At 31.8% G+C, this 20,558-nt stretch overlaps 1 protein-coding gene across 4 annotated transcripts in view; it reads left to right on the top strand.

Annotated features, from left to right (window-relative positions):
- Positions 1 to 17,625, top strand: part of LOC130899384 (uncharacterized) — a 50,865-nt gene extending 33,240 nt beyond the window's left edge. For all 4 annotated transcript variants that reach the window (XM_057809299.1, XM_057809300.1, XM_057809298.1 and 1 more), the window contains 2 exons: positions 6,781 to 7,086; positions 10,769 to 17,625. In XM_057809299.1, the coding sequence (XP_057665282.1) occupies positions 6,781 to 7,086; positions 10,769 to 11,176 (714 nt within the window). In that variant the 3' untranslated portion in view covers positions 11,177 to 17,625. The remainder of the gene's footprint in view (positions 1 to 6,780; positions 7,087 to 10,768) is intronic.
- The last annotated feature ends 2,933 nt before the right edge of the window (positions 17,626 to 20,558 follow it).

Raw genomic sequence — 20,558 nt, 5'->3', positions numbered from 1 at the left:
TTTATTTTGGAGTATCTGACTTTCAAGATTCGTTTTTATACAATTTATTATCTATCGACAATAATTAATTTCATTAATTGTTGTCTGTAGTTTAATTTCTGTTTCTTCGTAGCTGTCTCTTACTAGATATTTGTGTCGTCATCAATAGTATCGTATTCTAATTGGATGAAATCACTAGTGTACAAGAGATGGAAACCTACCAAAGAATACTACCTTGAGGTAACCCTCGATGAGTATACATTTTTTTTTGCTTAGTTCTATACGACCCTAACAGTTTTAGGCAAGAATTTATTCAGTTTGTATTTGAGCCCTTCATGATAAACTTTGTCAATTACCTTAATCATATCTAAGAAAACAGATAAAGCAAACGTTTTTCTCTTCTAGTGATTTTTCTATAACATAGATTATCTTTTATCTTTGAGCTATAGTTGAGTGGTTTTCCTTGCAACTGAACGAATGGTTTAGTGGTTTTCCTTGGTTAGTATCCAAAAGGTACATGATCAAATAGGAATGCTGCATTAATAATATTACATTATAGCTTTTGGAGAATGTTTTATTGGTTCAAATCAAAGCTAGCACCTTTTTAGGATAAATAATCGTTGTGGATAAGTTTTTCTATGCTGTCTTGATTTTGTATTTGTTTGCTAAACGATCTTCAAATCTATTTGGTTTTTGTTGATTGTTATTAGCCCAGTTACCACCTTGGTTTTTGATTGGAAGGTTGTGGGTGATTGCCCTCTTGGCTTTCCATAAAGAGTAGTCCCTGGATTGTCTTCTCGAGCTCTAGTTTGATGCCACCTACTTCTCAATTTGCGCTTTCCACGTATTAGTTCTCTTAGTTCCTTCGGGTGGTTATTGCTATTCGTTATTTCGATCACTTTTAGCTCATTCGGTCAAATGGCTCTATCTCTAAAACGGCTTACCATAGTGAATCATATACGAGGATGTATTGATATCTATTTAGCCTAGACCAGTTCCATGCATAAACAAAATATTGCGTTACCATAGCAAAGAACCAAAACTTGTGTCAGTGTAAAGTTTGACGTCAAAAAAGTAAATCTGAGTTACGCAATAAATGAAAAGAAAAAGATGTCCACTACATGTATTTAAAAGGGTTAAGAGGTAAGCAGATTTACGAAGATATGCTTAATACCCTTGGTGATCAATGTCCTTCGTATGCGACCGGGAAAAGTTGGACTGCAAGCTTCAAAAGAGGTAAATTTTCCATTGAAGATGATGACCGATCGGGAAGGCCAGTTTCTGTGTCATTCCCCGAAAATATCGATGCATGATTTCATCAGACCGTCGAATTGGACTAAAACGGATATTATCTGAAGCACTGCAAAATGGATCCCCAAATGTTCGAATGTTGACCAAAACCGTGCAAGAAGCATCGCGTTCGATCTGTGCTCGATTTGAACAAAGTAACAATCGACGGAATGGCGACTCTTGGTTCTCCAAGACCTAAGAAGTTTCGTGTCCAAAAATTTTGTTGGAAAAGTTCCTTTTTTGGAGTGCCATGAAGTAATCATGATTGATTTTTTTTTGGATAAGGGTAGAACAATAACTGGAGATTACTATTAGACATTACTGACCATTCTACTGGAAAAAATTAAAGTGAAAAGACGCGGAAAGCTATCTAAAGGTGTATCGTTTTTGCAGGACAACGCCCCTGCATACAATTGCCATGCAAAAAATTCGTGATTTAGGGTTTGCATTACTACAAAATTCCCCTTATTCACCAGATTTGGCTCCGTCCGAGTAACATATCTTTCCTCAAGGGAAAAAAAGTTTAAATTTTCTTCCAACGGGAAGGTAATAAAAGCTGGTTTGCAGAGTAAGAAAAAACATGTTTTTTGAAAGATTTAGAGACGTTGCAGGTTCGCTGTAATAAATGTATTCAATTAAGAGGAGAATATGTCGAGTAATAAAATATTTTGACATTGAAATTTTGTTTAGTTCCATAGTAGGTCAAGAATTTTTCAATATATCCTGGTATTATGAAATTAGTCAAAAAATTCTCTGCCACGTTAAACTGAAATTTATAGATAGTTTCTAGGCACCCTGTATGTCGAGATTTTATGATGGTATACAATATAACCCGATTCGTTATCAATTAATACAGGAAATAGTTATTTTGTTTTAGCCTAAAACAATGTTTCGTTATAAGATTAGATAATTATTTGATGGACATTGTGAATTCCAAATAACTCAATTAGTTGGCAACAAATTTTATGTAATTATTGCCAGCGGTACGTTGAAATGTAAATACAAAGTATGTAGATGATGATATACAAAAGCAGGTATTTGCAAACGTTCATAGAACTGGTAACATTTTAAAAAATACAATCAATTTTCCAAATATTCGATCAGTTTTAGTTACCTAAAAACGATAAATTTTTCAAGAAAAAAAATATGTGGTTGTAAATAGTAGGTATACCATCCGGGGAGGTGCGATACTGTTAATAAAAGTTATTTGCATGGTATTACGAACGATCTAAACATAATGATGTATCACCAAAATAACACACGGATCCAAAGCGAAACCAAAAAACATCGGAAACCAATACGGATTAAAACGAGGAGATCCGTTATCCACCACGATATTTAACATTGTACTAGAATGGATAGTACGCAGAATCGTCGACACCACATAAAAATATATTATCAAATTAATAAAACTAATCGATATTACATATTATATATATCTTTACTAGCAATTTTCAAATTTTACGAGTCATCGCCGGTGCCGAATCCGATCCTGTAGCCTCTAATTGGTCCGGTTGTTGAAACCACTGCACCAGACAAATGACGTTACGACGACAATGTTGTCTATATTGCTCTTTGAATCTTCTCCCCGGTCACTGCAGTTTGTTGCATCCGAGTTTCGTTGGTTTTGTTGCTTTTGTACATAGCAATCAGGTGTGTCTTGTCTCGGCCGTCTGGTCTAGGCAAAGGAGAAAACAAAAATGATAAAAAACAAACCGGGAAATTACTACGTACTCCTTTGATAGGCGCAATTTTATTCGTGACGTGCTATATACCGTAGGCTAATAAAAAACATTTTGTTAATATTATGAAAAATAAGTTTTGGGTGACTTATAACATTAAACACGAAACACGATTTTTTATCATTATTTTAAATTTCAACAATTGTTAAGTTAAATTGAAGTGAACGGTAACCTCGATTATTTTTTTTTTTTTTTTGGTGAATTAGTTACGAAATCAGACAATCTCTATGGTGAATCATATGCTACAATAAACTAAAAAACAATTACGTGATATATTCGTAGACAATGTCACCATGCATTTCCGACAATACAATTTATATATATATATATATAATCATAATCATAATTACGTCATAGACAAACAGATTAAAATTTTTAGTCGTCTGTATCTAATTTCAGCAGCGTAGAAATGTAACGAATAATAATATTAATGGATTGGTAAAAAAGTAATTTTTGTATTATAAAATAAAACAAACAATAGTTTTTAATCAATAATATTTTTTTCATTTTGCTCAATGACCTTTTTTACCATCTTTCTTTCCGCTTCATGATTCCCAGATCGTAATATTTCTTGTCCTTGTCAGCAAAAAAACTAAACCAGTTGCAATTGAAAGTCATCGTCATTTGTGAAAGTTTGACCATTCAAACAATACTGCAAACTTCGAAATAAATGGTAATCAAGTGGGACCTGGTATCCCAGCCAATAGTTTCCCACGAGTTGTCAAAGATGGTGGGACACTAAACTTTTCCGATTTGATCATTCTGGTCGTTTTCCTTTGATTGCTTCATCCAGTTTCATTAATTTTTCACAGTTAACATCATAATTCAACGTTAGGGTCCTTGGAAGCAGCTCAAACAACACAACACCTCTGTAATCTAACCAAACTAACAGAATGAGCTTTTTTTGTTGTTTTTCAGCTTTCGATCTGGTTTGCGCTGGTTCATTCAAGCTTTTTAACTATACCAAGACAATTTGAATGTGTTCCAATTATTGTGTGTGGTAAATCACTTCCCAGCCGAGCTCCAAAAGCTGCCAAAGATGTGTAACTCACAGACATTTAATGGCCGCTTCTGATCTTCCCAAATGTGAATACTACAAAATACCACGGAGTTAACTACATACTAACAAGTTGTTTATAATAAACACCTTAACCACCAGCTAGGAAATTAGTTCCAAGGACTTTTGAACGGTTATTGTATATTTGAGTCAAGTCAATGACATGTTTTAACTCTGAGCATGATGAATAATCAGTCAACTGGTCCGGTGGTAGTACCAGATCAAGTACAACAATAATGAAAAACTGAACCGGTTGCGATTGAAAGTCTTCGTCACTTGTGAAAGTTTGACCATTCACAGAACTGTGTAAACTTCGAAATAAATGGTAATCAGATGGTGCTGGATCAAGAGTGTATGGGGGATGTAGCATCACTTCCCACCAAAGCTCCAGGAGTTACCAAATATGCATTATCATGGTGGAACACTAATACTTTCCGATTTGACGATTCTGGTCGTTTTTCTTTGATTCCTTCGTCCAATTTCATCAATTGTTGGTAGTAAACATTAGAAATGATCATTTGGTTCTGCAGAAGTAGCTCAAAGAACACAATACCTTTGTAATCTAACCAAACTGACAGTATGAGCTTTTTCTGTTGTTTTTCAGCTTTCGATCTGGTTTGCGCTGGTTCATTCAAGCTTTTGAACTATTCCAAGACAATTTAAACGTTTTTCAATTGTTGTGTGTGGTAAATCACTTCCCACCAAAATTCCAGGAGATGCCAAAGATGCATTATCATGGTGGAACACTAAACTTTTCCGATTTGATCATTCTGGTCGTTTTCCTTTGATTGCTTCAACCAGTTTCATTCATTATTGACAATAAACATCAGAATTGATCGTTTGGTTCCTTGGCAGTAGCTCAAAAAACGTGTACCCACCAAATTGACAACATCAGCTTTTTATGTTGTTTTTCATCTTTCGATGGTGTTTGTGCTGGTTCATCGTGCTTGCTTTATGATCGTTTTCATGACCCATTTTTCATCACCAGTGATAATTCTTTTCAAGAAAGCTTCTGTGCTAGCCCAGGACAATTTAAGTGTTTTTCAATTGTTGTTTGCGATACATACAACTTTGATTTGGTCATCATCAACTTAATAACTACTAAAAAAAATATCATCACTTTAGTTTGCTAACTCTAAAACCTATTTTCTTAAACGAACGTTTTGAGTTTCACTAAACCGTGCCCTTACGCAACGCCTTGATTTCTTTCAACTTTCTTCGAAATTCGTGCTCAATATTTCAATTATTTCATCCTAAATGATTTTGTAAATGAGCACATGTTTCTCATTAACGTTTTAACAAACCGTGACTCTAAGCAACGTCCTGATTCTTTTCGTCATACAATCAGAATTTGAGCTGAATTATTCCAGTACAAATTTGAACCATGGCCTTAAGCAACGTCGTATAGATAATAATTCCAACGAATAGCCTTTACCAAATTATTATTTCTGCAATCCACGTTATTGTATTCGTCGACACCACTGGTGAATGTACGAAAGCAGCTCCACCAATAATAATTGTGTTTATTTCTAACCTTGCCTTTCCATTTTATCGTAGTCGGTGACATTTTAGAATGTACATTTTTTATTGCGGTAACAAGCAATGAGTAATCTAATAAAGTATATTTGAAATGTCTGTTTAATATATATTTATACACTCCCATTAAACTTATAGCATTGTTATTATAAAATATACCGTTAATGGTAGAACTAATATAAAATATTAATGTCTAAAGTGGTTTATATAATTTCCTCGTATTGCTCAGCAGCGGCGCCGACTGCGTAATACTATTTACAATACATTTACAATATAACAACTATAAAAAAGAAACTAACGCACCATAATTAAAACTTCCGTCAACTTCAATGCCTGATTATCAAAAAGACGATCTGTATTAAGAAATATCTATAAGCGTCAGTCGGCGTTGTGCTACAATCACGTAAACATGTCCGCCATTATTGATTCTTCCGCCAAATGTGATTCGATTTCTACAGGCTGAAGGTCATAGTGCTGCCGAAATCCATCTGGGAATGAGTCGTGTGTGCGGGGAAAAATTCATGAGTAAATGGTGTTGATAGGGGGCCAAAGGTCGCAAAGTTCAACGAGTTGACTGAGAAAATCGCTTTGTCTACGGAATTTCCATAAAAATCTTGTAACACGAACTGAGTTACCAAACTTGTGATGTAGAACTTGGCATTTGACAGTGAAACACCAACGGAAAATCTAAAGGAGACTTCTAGAACCTCCGTTTCCAATAACGGACAAAACTATAAGCCGTGTTAAAACTATGGAAGAAGGATATTCACTCACGATGGAGGAAATCAAAGTTCTTTATGATGCCGATTCTATGTTAAAGTCAAATGTTTAATTAGCTGGAAGGCTTTTTCAGTTGGGGATGTACAGCGTGGTTAGATATACCAGCAATAGTTTCAAGATATGGTAGACCAGGTTTTTATAGTAAACAAAAGCCGTTTCGTCGAAAAAAAAAAATGTAAAATTGAAGGGAAAGACGATGTTTTTGAGTTAAATACATCGTCGATTTAATCGTTTTCGCTAATGGAAGTTTCTCTTCAGATCCATAGCTGAATTTTTTACTTGGTAAAGCATGTCTTCAACGTTATATGGTAATATCAATTCAAAAAACTTAGTAGTCTTATAGTAGTTCTCCTTATTGGTGTATGGTACTTCCGACTATCTATCTTTTATTTTCAGATGTTATCAGTCGTGAGTGCCGCCGGCGTGAATGCGGCGGCAGGAATGGGCGGCATGGAACGTTTGGGAGGCGGCGCAAATAGTAACAGCGGAAGTGTAGTAAGTAACGGCAATAGTGCAACGACGGTAGCGACATCTAGAGATCACAGAACGCAGGTACGTAGGCTCCACGCGGCGACGAACCGTATCGACCATCATTCGACAACAGCTGATATCACCATCAATTTACCGCCGAGTATAGAACTGCCCGACGGCGAAGAACATCCCTTTACGTCGGCGAGGTTACATATTCGAGATGCAGAACAAGTAAGTTTTTTCCCCCTTTTTCTTTTGGGAAATCTGTTGTTACCATTCGAATATTTAACGTTTTAGGCAGTTTCTTTTACTCGAGAGCATTTAATCTACGTAGAAGGTCCCAGATGTATCTGGCCCAATAAAGAAAACACAAAAATATAGTTATTTTTCAACGAAATCTTCATTTAGCTCCATACACTTTTCCCAGTCATTAATTTCCGCCTTGGAGTGCATGGGGTAGCGATTCACACTTTAATTCATTAATTTTGGTCATTGTAATAACGGATGTGTTGACCTGGCGTATTGTCTTGATGAAACAACAGTTTTTGCTTGATTCTTCGCTCAAACGTTGCTAAAAGTTGGAGATTTTGCCCTTTTCAAGATAGTCAATGAAAATGATCCCAAGCGCGTCCTAAAAAACCGACGCTATGATCTTGCCAGCGTATAAAAAGTCTTCGACTTCTTTGGAGCCGGTTCTCCTCTATTCAATCCATTGTTTTGATTGATCTTTTGTTTCTGTGAAGCGATGGACCCACGTTTCATCCATGGTTACGAAACTCGATGGAAACATCTTCACGCAGATGTTTTTTTCCTTTTGTAAGCAAATGCGGCTCTCATCTTGCGCGCAGCTATCCAAATTTTCAGTTATTCACTGAAAACGTTCAGTATTGATATAGTTTCTAATACAGTTTTAACTATCGCCATCTCTAGATCAGGCCAGGTACTTCTTATAGGATCATCTCGATGCTTGATCTTCATCTATTTCATTGTTTTCGTAGATATTTTCATCTGTTATTTTCTTTTGCATTAATTTTGAGATAGATCTGATTTATGTAATGGTAATGTCCTTCCAAACATCCTTTATACATTTAATAATGCGAAATTACCTTTGACTCACCTTGACAACGTAAATATTGCTGATTATAATATGCATATACATACATATCGTCATAAACATGAGTTTCTGTCATTGTTAAGTTATTAAAATTGTTATGGGATGTTTATAGCAGTTAAACATGATTGTTTTGACTATATGATACTTTAAATTAAAACAAATGATACAATGTTGCAATATGTGTACAAGGAGTTGATTTTACCGTTTTTCGAATCGTCAAAAGACGCTTTTGTACTAGTATTCATTTTATACAAAATATTTTGAATTAAGAACACGTTTGATTAATATTAGTTCATCTCTACAGGGAAAGTTCGCAGACAAAAATAGAAAAAACCTTATTTTCAAATAGAATATCATTTTATTATTAAATTATGACGATCATATAATTTTTCAATACTACGTTTATTGTACGATTTGTATTTAACATCAAAATAGGCGATAACCACTTCATGGGCGCTAGGCATCAGATCTGGAGAATACGGTAGATGCTAAAGCAATTTTTGTCAAATGGGGCCGCTTTTTGATATTTTTAAGACGTTGACTGCGAAATAATCCGAATGGTATTTATCAAGCTTTGGTTTTTGCTCAAGACCAACGCTTCATCATTTCTTAAACTCACAAAAGTTAATTGAAAGTTGCTTTACCAAAATTCGAGTTGCTTCTTGAATCCCGAGAATTAAAGATTGGATGACAAAATTCTCACGATTAATTGTAACCAAATCAAATTGAACTGGTTCATCATAAATGTCACTTTGAACTGAACTCGCAATTGTATATTTGAACGTATCAAAATATCTTTGATGATTTATATTGAATACGTTAAATTTTTTATTAATACTTAGTAGGAAGCAAACTTTTATTTATATTTATGTAATGAAACGTTTCTGGTTAGAATTTTTAAAAAATTATTTAATGTAATGTACCTAATAAAAAACCATAGTCCGATGCGGTTATTATGTTAATGCCATTATTCGACGGGTGACATTTAACAGTAACCCATTCAGACTTGCGGTTTTTTAAAAACAAATAAAATATCAGTAGACGTCTACGTCTGTGGTTTATTACGAATGGTACAGTCCCTATAAAAGTTTATTACCACATACTTTTGGTTGATTTTTCGATATTCCTATCGGAAAAGTCCAAAAATTTCTGGATTTCGAAAAATCGCGAATCCATCTTTTCTGCTTGCTTAACGATAAGTTTAATTTCAACAATAATATTCCGTCAAAAACCGTTGAAGAAAACTGTGTTGGACTCGCCAAAACATCCCAAAATTCCGAAAATGGCAATTATCTAATCACCCTAAACTCTTAGAATTATTTTGTATAAATTATTAATCGTTAATTTTATAGTTTGAACACGTTAACCGCCGAGGTTATTTTCACAATTTTATTTAATCGTATTAAAAACACTTGTCGACTTAAGTAAGAAAAAGTTAATTATTTAGTAGTTGGTAGTAATGACATCAAGATTTAAGTATAAGTACGAGGGATGATCAAAAAATACAATGAACGAATTTTTTATCATTAATTTAATGTTAAATAATACTTTGATCTGAGGAATTAGTCAGTTAAAAAAAGGGTGACTTGATTTTGACGAGGGGCTACTGGAATAATATTAAAACGTTGTACGATGAAAATAAAAAAAAAACGGTTATGTACTCCATGATGAGGAAACGCCGTGACGCAATTTTTGATCGCAAAAAGTCTTTCTATCTGTCTAAATGTACCCGACACGTATTTTGAAACCATCCATTCTACAACGTAGCATAGAAAGTCGTAGAAAAGTTTCAGTCATCTTCTCAACATTGTCATAAGGACGCCGTTTTTATTAACGTAAATCAATCGTTTTGTCCTAAAACGAATTTTGAACTAAAACCAGGTAAAGTAGATACTGATAATCAAATATTTTATTTTTTAATTCACTAGATTGTGATAAGTTTGTTTTGTTTGGTATTAGAGTTTGACATTCTCAACAAGAGATCGAAGATTCGAGGTCAATTTATTGGCCAACGTGAAGGAGATTTTCCCTTAAGGGATATCGCTCGACGACGTTTGAACAGGAACATCGTTGTTCGTTGTCGTATAGATTAGACGGTCGAAGGGCGTTAATACCGAGGAAACAAGTAACTAACCCTTAGAAACCGCAATAGAAACACTTAATTTTTTATAAGTACGCTAATTTTTTTAACATTCGGTATATATACTTGACCTTGATTCAACTGTGTAATTCAGTATTTACTGTGACTGTGAGAAATGGAAAAATTTAGTCGTTTATTATTTTGCTTTAATTAATTTTCAAATAACATACAACAAAACAAACATATTGTGTTAGTCTGACTCGTCAGAATTAAAAAAAAAATATATAATAATGTATAACACATTGTCTGGTTGTTGGTATGTCAACATTGCGATATTCCTTCTTGTAAACATTCTCTGAATTCGCTAGACAAAACACGTCGAATGTTTGAAAAGACACAAAATACATTTGATAAACTTTCAGCGGGAAAGTCAATGTATTTGAAATATTTAAACTAGAATAAATTATTAATTACATTCTGTATTACGAACTTAAGAAGGTATCGGAACAATATAGGGCGTTTCAATAAATATATCTTCACAATAACGCATCTAATTTTTAATTTTAAAAAATTATTGCGCGATGTAGTTAAGAATAACCGTAGATTTGGCAACGTTACTTCGATTGACGAACCGATTGTGAGCTGTATATGATAAAATTACAATTTATTATTATTGTTCCAATAAAAAAAAAATGATTTAATAGATTGTAATTTTACAGGAATCCGAAATATACCAGAAGTGCATCCGACCGCCACCGAATCGCACAGTATTAGAAAGCGAATCCCCGCCCCCGTACCGATCCTGTTCCGCCGGTATGTTGTCAACTTCTTCGTCGACGAGCAGCGCCAACAGCGATTGGTCGACTTCTTCGAATCCCCTCGTAGTGCGGTGCCATTCGATGTCGTCAACTTCATCAAAACCAACAAACCACTCATCTCATAGTGTAACTATACAAAAGACTGATTTTTTACAAAGAACTGTTAAAATATTTACGGGAGGCGGTAAAAAAACCGCTTCGCAGCAGACTGTTTATCAACCGCCGCCAGCTCCGACGTTGCCCGTCGTTATTGTACCGAACGTCGTGAGGAGCCAAAGGGTCGTCAACAAACCGCCCGCCGATGTTTGACCATACGTCCCTTCTTAGCTGATGACATTTTGTGTGAATTCATGTTTTTTTGATTCCATGGGTTTCGCCTCGTTTTGCGTCGTAGGTTAATTTGATGCGCCTGTCAAAATTATTATTTTTTTTTCCAAATTCAAGAAAAAGAAAAACGTTTAAAACAACAAGGAAACTTAATACATTCCTATATTTTAATCCATAGCGGAAATAAAAAAAAGATTTTCAATAATTCGCTTTTTATCACTATCTACGATGTATGTATGTATGTATGTGTGTGTGTGTGTGTGTGTATGTACGTATGTGAGTATACGGGGTGTCCCACGACGAGTTAAAACTCTCTGTATATACGACAAAATACTCGATAGTCAAATCATGAAAATTTCTTAGTTTGAGTTTTTGGATACGATCTACCTTAAATCGACTGTAACTTTGTTATTTTCAATGGAACACCCTGTACATTAATACATTTTTGAAATCTACGTAAAATTTTAGTATACTTTTGTCTAAAAACTTTTTTCAAAAAAATGCATACTTTTCGAGTTATTAATTGTTTTGTAAAAAATAAATTATTTTTTCACGATGACACCATTAAAGATATGAAAATGGTTTTTATTCGGTTGCTTTTCGCAAGGTCAGATGTATTTAAATCTATGTTGAAAAATATCTCATTTTATACAGGGTGTGTATGAAAAGTCTTCAAAATTTAAATTCTTAAATATCAAATTTCTCATTTTTTTTAAATAGATTCACCCGGTATTTTCTATTTTATTGCATTCAGGGGTACAATTATTTAAATTTGCTTTTAATACATGGTGAATATAACAAAGTACTGTACTTTATACGCTGCTATTTACATAGTTTTCGTTATTAAATGGAGAACCAGCCATTTTAACTATTTTCGAAAGTATCAACAATTGACTAATGATAGTTAAATAAGTGCCAAGTGTCAAAGCTTAGTAAAAGTATACATAAAAAATTAAAACTTGTTAAAAAATACAATAATAATTTAAAACTTAGAATATCTCGGAAACGACTAAAAGTTGGAGTAAATACAATTTGATATGATTTTTTTTACAGACCTTGACAAAATAAAGAAAATAATTTTTTATTTCTTAGTGCTTGTATCAACGGGTCAAAATAAAATTCACAGAAAACATTTAATATAATAATAATAACCGGGTGATTCTATTTAAAAAATAGAGAAATTTGATATTTATGAAGTCAAACTTTGAAGACTTTTTATACACACCCTGTATAAAATGAAAAATTTTTCAACGTATATTCGAATACGTCTCATTTTACTAAAAGCATTCGAATAGAAACCATTTTCATATATTTAAGGATAACTTCGTAAAAAAATAATTTATAAAGGTTTGAAACGGATAAATTTTTTTATAAAAAAATTAATAACTCGAAAAGTATGCATTTTTCGAAAAAAGTTTTCAGACAAAAGTATACTAACATTTTACGTAGATTTCAAAAATGTATTAATATACAGGGTGTTCTATTTAAAATAACAAAGTTACAATCGATTTAAGGTAGATCGTATCAGAAAACCCAAACATAAAATTTTTCATGATTTAACTATTGAGTATTTTGTCGTATATAGATAGTTTTAACTCGTCGTTGGACACCACTCTGTATACCTATCATATAAATTTTATTTTAGAATTGGGAATTTTTCTTCGGATATTAGAAATTTTACGTCAGAAATGAGAATTTCACTTTATACGTACTTCTGCATAGATAAATATTTTGGCAGATCAAATTTCACAATTTCGACAATCGAAAAATGTTAAAATTTCCTCTTCCGACGTGAAATTTTCCATTCAATTCAATTGTCACCGAGTATAAATGTTGTTGGAAATCTTTTTTTATTATAATAATTTGCCATTTTCGATCAAAAAACACACAGAACAAAAAAATATAAAAAACGATTATTAAAATCGAAATAAACCACTTAAATATTGGTACATACCAAAAAGTACTTGTTGTTAACGATTCTTGTCTAAATCTTGTGCTAGTTCATCGAATTCTTCGTATATTTTGTAAATTAACGAAAACTTTTTGTTCATTTCTTTTGCCGTGTTAATTTTTTTTTTTTTCGTAAATTCATAAATGACTGCCAACCTAATGAAAACGAAAGTCTAAAAACTTCAATCGCGTAATTTTTCTACGCTTTAAATCGAATCCACTCACTCTTAAGGGGTTAGGGGTAGTCAGAGGCACGAAAAAATGAGAATTTTCAGTATTTTTTTTGCTATTAAATCGTGTTATTTTACAAAAGTAGTTATATGGCATTATTATACAATATTTTGACTTGAAGTCACGAACATTTAAAAAAAAAATTATTTCCAAAGTTATAGCTGTCTGTGTTGACCCAGTCCTTGCGGTGACAATCATAAGTCCTTGGAGATTCAGATAAAAAATTAACTTTTTCAATTATAGTCTAATCTACCAGCTCAAATTAATTCGACATATTAATATAGTCCAGTCGGAAAGACTAATACGGAAATAATCGCCCTAATATCTAATCAAGTTGTTTAAATAATTTTGATCAAAATTTTCAATCATCGACATCTCTTGCAATTGTTCAAGTTTCCATGGTATCAAATATGTGGATCTGAAAGAGTTCAAGTCTGGGGACATAAGAAACAACTCAAGGTTCTAAAACACTCATGAACATTTAATCATCTTCTACCTAACAGTACCAATTCTGAGCTAGCTCTTAAAGATAATCCTTGCAACAATACGTTACAACATACATTCCTCACACCATATCTTCTATAAATACTCGGAATCTTTATATTTTCTTTTAGTTTTGATTTCCGATACCTCACCAATTGGTATTACAGCTCCAAACTGTTTAGTTCTCCACCAACGTTCCCTATCCCCTCATATTTTCTTTGTTTGTAACTCTTGGTGAACTTGATCAGTCCATCTGATTCTTTTTCTATTGCTTCTCTTCTCTTGGCTTAAATGAACCGGACGATGTTTTCATTGCCTAGTATTTAATCGATTTCACTATCATTTACGATTTACCATTCGTCCATACATTCTTCTGATGATATGTCTCTCAAATATTATCAATCCTTCTTAGTCTGCCTTAAGTTACGATTGGTCTGATTGAATTCTTTAATTTTTTCTTCTTCTTGGTTTATTGACAGTTTCTGAAATTTTACCATCTATTATTACATCTTTCACTTTCCTAAAATCTTCAGATACATCTTCATAAATACAGTTTTGGTTTCATTAATAACTAAGCGGAGCTCTTTTCATTTTATTTCTACATCTTTGAAAAGATCTATCGGTACGAGGACTGGTTTTATTATAAAAATTATTCTACATTCGAATGCTCCCCTTCAAAATCCTTCCCTCGCAACATACCTTTCCATACGTTTTTTCCATTGATCCAAGCCATGCTGGAAGTCTTCTTTGGTGACTGCCTCCAGGAGTTCTGCTTTACCGCTTCCGTCGACTCAAATATGGTCCATTTCAAAGTAAATCTTGTTCTAACCTTTTAAAGAAATCTGAACAGACCCTTTGACGCAAGATCTTTTGGTCAGGAGTCAGATTTTTTGGTACCAGCTTCGCACAGACTTTTGTCTGTTTCTTATCGACGTTTACCTCATTGGTAAATATCCGGATGCTCATTCGACGATCTGCACTTAGTATTTGGTTGATTTTGGTCACTGTTTCCGGAGTTGAAGGCGACCTGGGTGCTGGTGATCTCCCCATAGGCCTCTTGCAACAATTTATAGCACTCAGTCGAAGTTTTTTTCAATTTAATGATAAATTTGATATTGGTACGTTGCTCAAATACTATAATAGTGACGAAAACGTATTTTGGAACGTGCATAGACAAGATATCTAGATACCCAACGAGTCTAGGGCGCCCTCTAGACGCGCAGTCTCGTTATTTAATAGCCAGACCTCGTATTTCTTTATTTCTAACTATTTGCCACCTAGTACAAGATTTTTGCGGTGTCATCATTCTTAATCTTATATCAAATTATATTTTCTAAAAATTCCAACAAAGTTCCACTACTAAAAAAATAAAAATTATCCAAACAAAATTATTGAGAAAGTGCAATCATTATATAGAAACGTGATCCCAAAATTTCTAATCTCTTATTGACAAATCTAATTTGTTTTAATAATAAATCATCGCAAAAATTGCCAACTAATGTTGTCTTGATATTGTTTTTAAATATTAATATCGTTTCCTGTGTCTAATTGTTTTCAATTCGGAAAATCTTCAGGTTGAGTTTACTTATCGTCTACGAAGTTCTATTCCTCGCATTGGGGGATACGTGCATGCCTCTAATTGTGTTTACCGTCTGCTCCACGTCGAATATAATACGATGAAATTATTTCTCTTCCATCAACAAAAGTCAATTTTCTCATTATACCAAATTGTGTCTTTTTAAAAGATGCAATAAATTTCCCAGTTTACGAAAAAAAAAAAAAAATGTAATCGTCACGAGATGTACATAGTGCAATTGTTAAAAGTAGTTACATTGAAAAAAAAAGTTTTCGTTAAAAAATTATCGTTATAAATAATTAAAACAGAACGATATCTTTTGATGAAAAGATAAATTTCTGTAAGTAACAAACCATATTTTTTATAGAAAATTAATTATTTCTACAGCACGCGTTCTAATATAATAATTTTTCCGCGCAAATTTAAATAATTTGCGCTAATAGTCGATAGACGTTGTGGTTGGGTTCATAAAAGTGAGTAAGATATTATTTGATACAAAATCTCATTCTTTATGCGCATATCATCACTTTTCCTTTGGAAATATATTCGCAGATATATAAAAACGATACTTTGCGCAAAATGTAAACGAATTAGATAATTCTACTGTTAATTTTCATTGCGCAATTATTTAATGTTCCGCAAAACAATAAAACAACTATTTCTTAGTTGCTTGGGTCTCAACGATTTGCGCAATATTCTCGACAATTTATACAAATTTGTTGATCCTCGACATGTTGTGCAAATCGGTTGGATTTCAATAATTTGAAAAAAATTGTTATTGCTGAACTAGCCAAATGGAATACTGAATTTGCGCAATATTATTCAAAAATTCCCATGCAAGTACTTTTAGAATAATTATCACGCGCAAAAAATAATGCGGAATTTCAATAATACGCGCAAATTTATTATTGGTTGGCATTTTACGTAAACTAGTTGATTTTCGATAATTTGCGCAAATTTATAATTGCGCATCTCACTAAATGAAATTGTAAATTTTCGCATTATTTTTAGTAAAAGCTTTCTCGATAAGTTTTAAAGCGGAATATCGATAATTTGCGCAATTTTGTTGACTGTTGACAATTTGCGCAATATTCGTAGTATGACAATACTTTTCTAATAATGATCAATATGCGCGCAAAAAAATAATATTAACGGTACAATCTATGTAAATATGTTGGATTTCAATAATTTCAAAAAATTTGTTATTGCTCAATTCCTCAAATGGAATTCTTGATTTGCGCAATATTATTCATAAATTCCCATGTAAGTACTTTTAGAATAATTATCACGCGCAAAAAATAGTGCGGAATTTCAATAATATTCGCAAATTTATTGTTGGTCGCCTATTTGTGCAGACTTGTAATTGCGCAACTCACTAAATGAAATTGCAAGTTTTCGCAATATTATTAGTAAAAGCTCTCTTAATAAGTTTTAAGCGGAATTTCGACAATTTTGTCGACTGTCGACAGGAAAATATGTACAAGACAAGAATACTTTCTTTATTCGAAATTTTGCGCAAATATCAATATGTGAAGTATAACAATATTAGTATTGTTAATGCGCAACTCATTTATAAATAGTTGAGGCGCTGTAAATCAATTTTTATTCAAGTTTCAAAAATTTGCGCAATATGGGTATAGGTAATTCATGTGAGTACTTTTTGAATAATATTCAAAAGTGCCCAAGAAAATAGTTTTAATAAAGAATCTCGATAATTTGCGCAAATTAGTTATTTCGTAATTCATTAAATTAATTCTTAAATTAAATTTTTCCTTATCAAGTTGCGCAATAGTACTAAGAATTACATATACTCAAACCGATTGTAGCGATCTAAAAAATTTCTAATGCGCAACTATTTGAACAAAATATGCGCTTTTAAACGATATACATCACTTTTATTTGCGCAAATAAATATGTGGCCGAGCAGTTATTATATTGCGCAATAAATATATTTTCGTTAAAAATGTAGACGTGCGCACATTATGAGTTTTTGAAATTGGCAGTGAAACATTTCTATTAATAAATTAATAGACAATATCGTTAAAATCTGCGCATATAAATGTTTTACTGCGCAAATAAAATAATTTAAATCTTCACTTTGCAATTGTGAATTTATTATCAAAATATGGTTTGTTTCAAATTTTTGACGCGGAGGCGAGAATTTCAACATCATGTTTGTTTACGACGACAATGGGGAAAGGAGAAGGGGGTGATTAGCAACGACTTTTAAGGACGTTTAGTATTTTTTTATTAAAAAGCGTATTTATCACAAGATAGATAAAACACTTTTTTCAAATGTGGTATACACATGTGTAAAAATTAATTAAATCCAACAAAAAAAAACCATTTAATAAGAAATAATGTAAGTCATTAAAAATCTAGTTAAAAGTGAAATATCTGCGCGTGCGCGATCGGTCGTGCCAAATGTCTATATTGTTTTTGTGTACTGTGTACATGGATTTTGTTCTATAAGCAATGCAATTTTTTTCTTAGTGTAATCTAATCATTATTTCGGAGGCTGTTTTCTTTTTTTAGTTTTCATTTTCAAAAGAAACGTAAAGCCACAGCTAAGAGTGTTTTATTTGAGGCATAAAATTTCATTATAATCCAATAAGATGGAGCCTTAATTTTTGAAATTATTCATCACGCGAGGAGGTGAACAAGAACTAATTAAAACTAACTTGAATATATTCAAAACCTAAATTCAATTTATATTCTTTGAAACTATTTAATCACAAAAAGGCGAGATGAGTTTATGTATCTAACTTATATTTATACAGTTACACACTCAACTATTCACACTTATCATTTAATTTATTTGAATACACCGTTTAGTTCATTTATCACCGATATATTCATTTCGATATTAAATTATTGACTGACCCACCGCTGAAAGACCTCCCCTTTATATATTAAAATAATTTCTAGAACCTTCGACATCTGAAAGTCTCCGTTTTAGGCGTTCTCAACAATCACAAAAACATAATCTAGTAGCGCGTATTGTCAATATTTAACTAAACTGGTCTATTGTGATCTCCCGCCTTATATTCGTTCTCTAGAACATGGTAGAAACTTCTGTCTAGTTATTTTTAGATACAATACATTAAATTATAACCGGCGCCTTAGTTGGCGTGCGGCTGTTCACCAATAACAATTGTGACATTTTGAAAAGAATAATTTTTAATACAACTTTTTTCTCCTCAAATGTTTTCGTTTACTATAAACCTTTTAAATGTATCGCTCAATTTTATTGGATTATTATTTTTAATTAAAAAAAATTATATGTTTCATATTGATAACTTTGTCAATACCAGTTGCCTACATTAAACTAGTCCATAATTTTAAAAATTATCTCATTTATGTATCTGCAACCGGAATTTACAAAGTATCACATTATTGTTGTTTTTGTTATTTAATTATAATTCAGCTTACACTAAGAAAAATATCTCAAAATCCCGTCGTAGTAAAAACAGCAATTCTATTAAATTAATAATAAATTTAGTTTCAAATGATACACTCTTATTGCAAATATAAAGTTGGATACTCAAAAAATTAATTCATTATGAATTTTAATTTAATGCCTCGTAAAGTACATTTGGTATATGAATTTTCCTATTTTTTTCTGCTATTCCCAATATCACAATAACGTTCAAATAGTTATTTACGTAACAATAGTGTAAAAAAGTCTTTTTGCGACAATCGCATGAGTCTAAAAAAGGCCTTTACACACGAATTGCATACAATATTTTATCATAATACAGAAGATTTTCCTTGTAAAGTATATTTTAATCAAGATTAGAACAAATTAACATAACGAAAGATGAATTTATGGTCCCAGGTTCAAGTCGCGCTGATACCAGTTTTCATTTTTCCATTTATGTATTAATAATTATTTTTAGGTGGCATTTATATATGTCGAAGAGAAGAGTTAAAAAATTTAACAACAAAAATTCGTCTGTTGTTTTATTAATTTCTTCTAATAGTCATTAAAAAGTTTCAAAATATTAAAAAATGTATAAAATATATTATAAGGAGAATCACCATCAAATTTCTGTATTTTGATTAAATTTTCGTCAGTAGAAAAAAATTTTGTATGCAATTCGTTTCTAAAGGCTTTTTTTCGACTCATGTGATTGTCGCTATTTTACACATTTGTTACATATACAACTATTTTTACAGTTTTTAATATCTAATGACTATATATTCTATATATCTATGAAATTATTACGTTCACCTTGTTATAAAACGTCAAATTTATATGACAATTTCGCAAAATATTTTATACAATTTCACTTTCCGGTTTTTAAAACGTAAATTTTCTATTAGTGAAAAATAAAGATTCACAACAATGTAAAAAAAGATAGAGAATTAGCACAGCAAAAAAATTATATTCATTTGTTGTAAACTGCGACATAATTAGAAAACTTGGCAACGTTGTATCTTATTTTATAAATAATATGTTTATTTATGGTTGTTTCAAGCTGTTAATTTGATAGAATAAAAATTAATTATTAAACTAATATAAATAATGATAATTTTCAATAAAATCTTCAAATTTCTACTCAATTTTTTAATTATTTCAGTTTTAGTTTGTTATAATTTTTTTGTGTATCCAACGCTATTATTTTTATATGTTAATTTGTTATTTTATAAAGGTGTAATCTCTCTAAAAATAAAAAGAGATAGAATTAGACTAAAAAGAAAGTAAACAAATATAAAATATATTACTTTTTTTTGAGAGCCAAGAGATTATAATTATTTTAATTTTTATTTATTTATTTTTTAAATAAACGTATTTAAACTATAATTTCGTTATTATTTTTATTTTTCTTTGATTTTGTTTCTGTTATTTTTATTTTACGACCACGTTTACAATTTTGAGACTATTAAATTCAATAATTTATTGAAATCAAATCCACAATCCACCCTCAAACAATTTTCCCATTAACCTAATATACAGTTGCTCTATCCTTTTGAAACAGCAAACCTTCTCACACATTGATTCAATAAATAATAAAACCTGCAGCAATAAAAATGTAAACCTACTTTGCAGATAATATTTGTCTATATATACATGTCCCGGTGTCTTTTCTCGGTTTGCCTTTCGATCTATTTCACTTTGCA

The sequence above is a fragment of the Diorhabda carinulata genome, chromosome 11, assembly GCF_026250575.1.
Source record: "Diorhabda carinulata isolate Delta chromosome 11, icDioCari1.1, whole genome shotgun sequence".
Lineage (NCBI taxonomy): Eukaryota > Metazoa > Arthropoda > Insecta > Coleoptera > Chrysomelidae > Diorhabda > Diorhabda carinulata.
The sequence above is the reverse complement of the archived record's forward strand: the minus strand, read 5'-3'. Positions and strand labels throughout refer to the sequence as shown.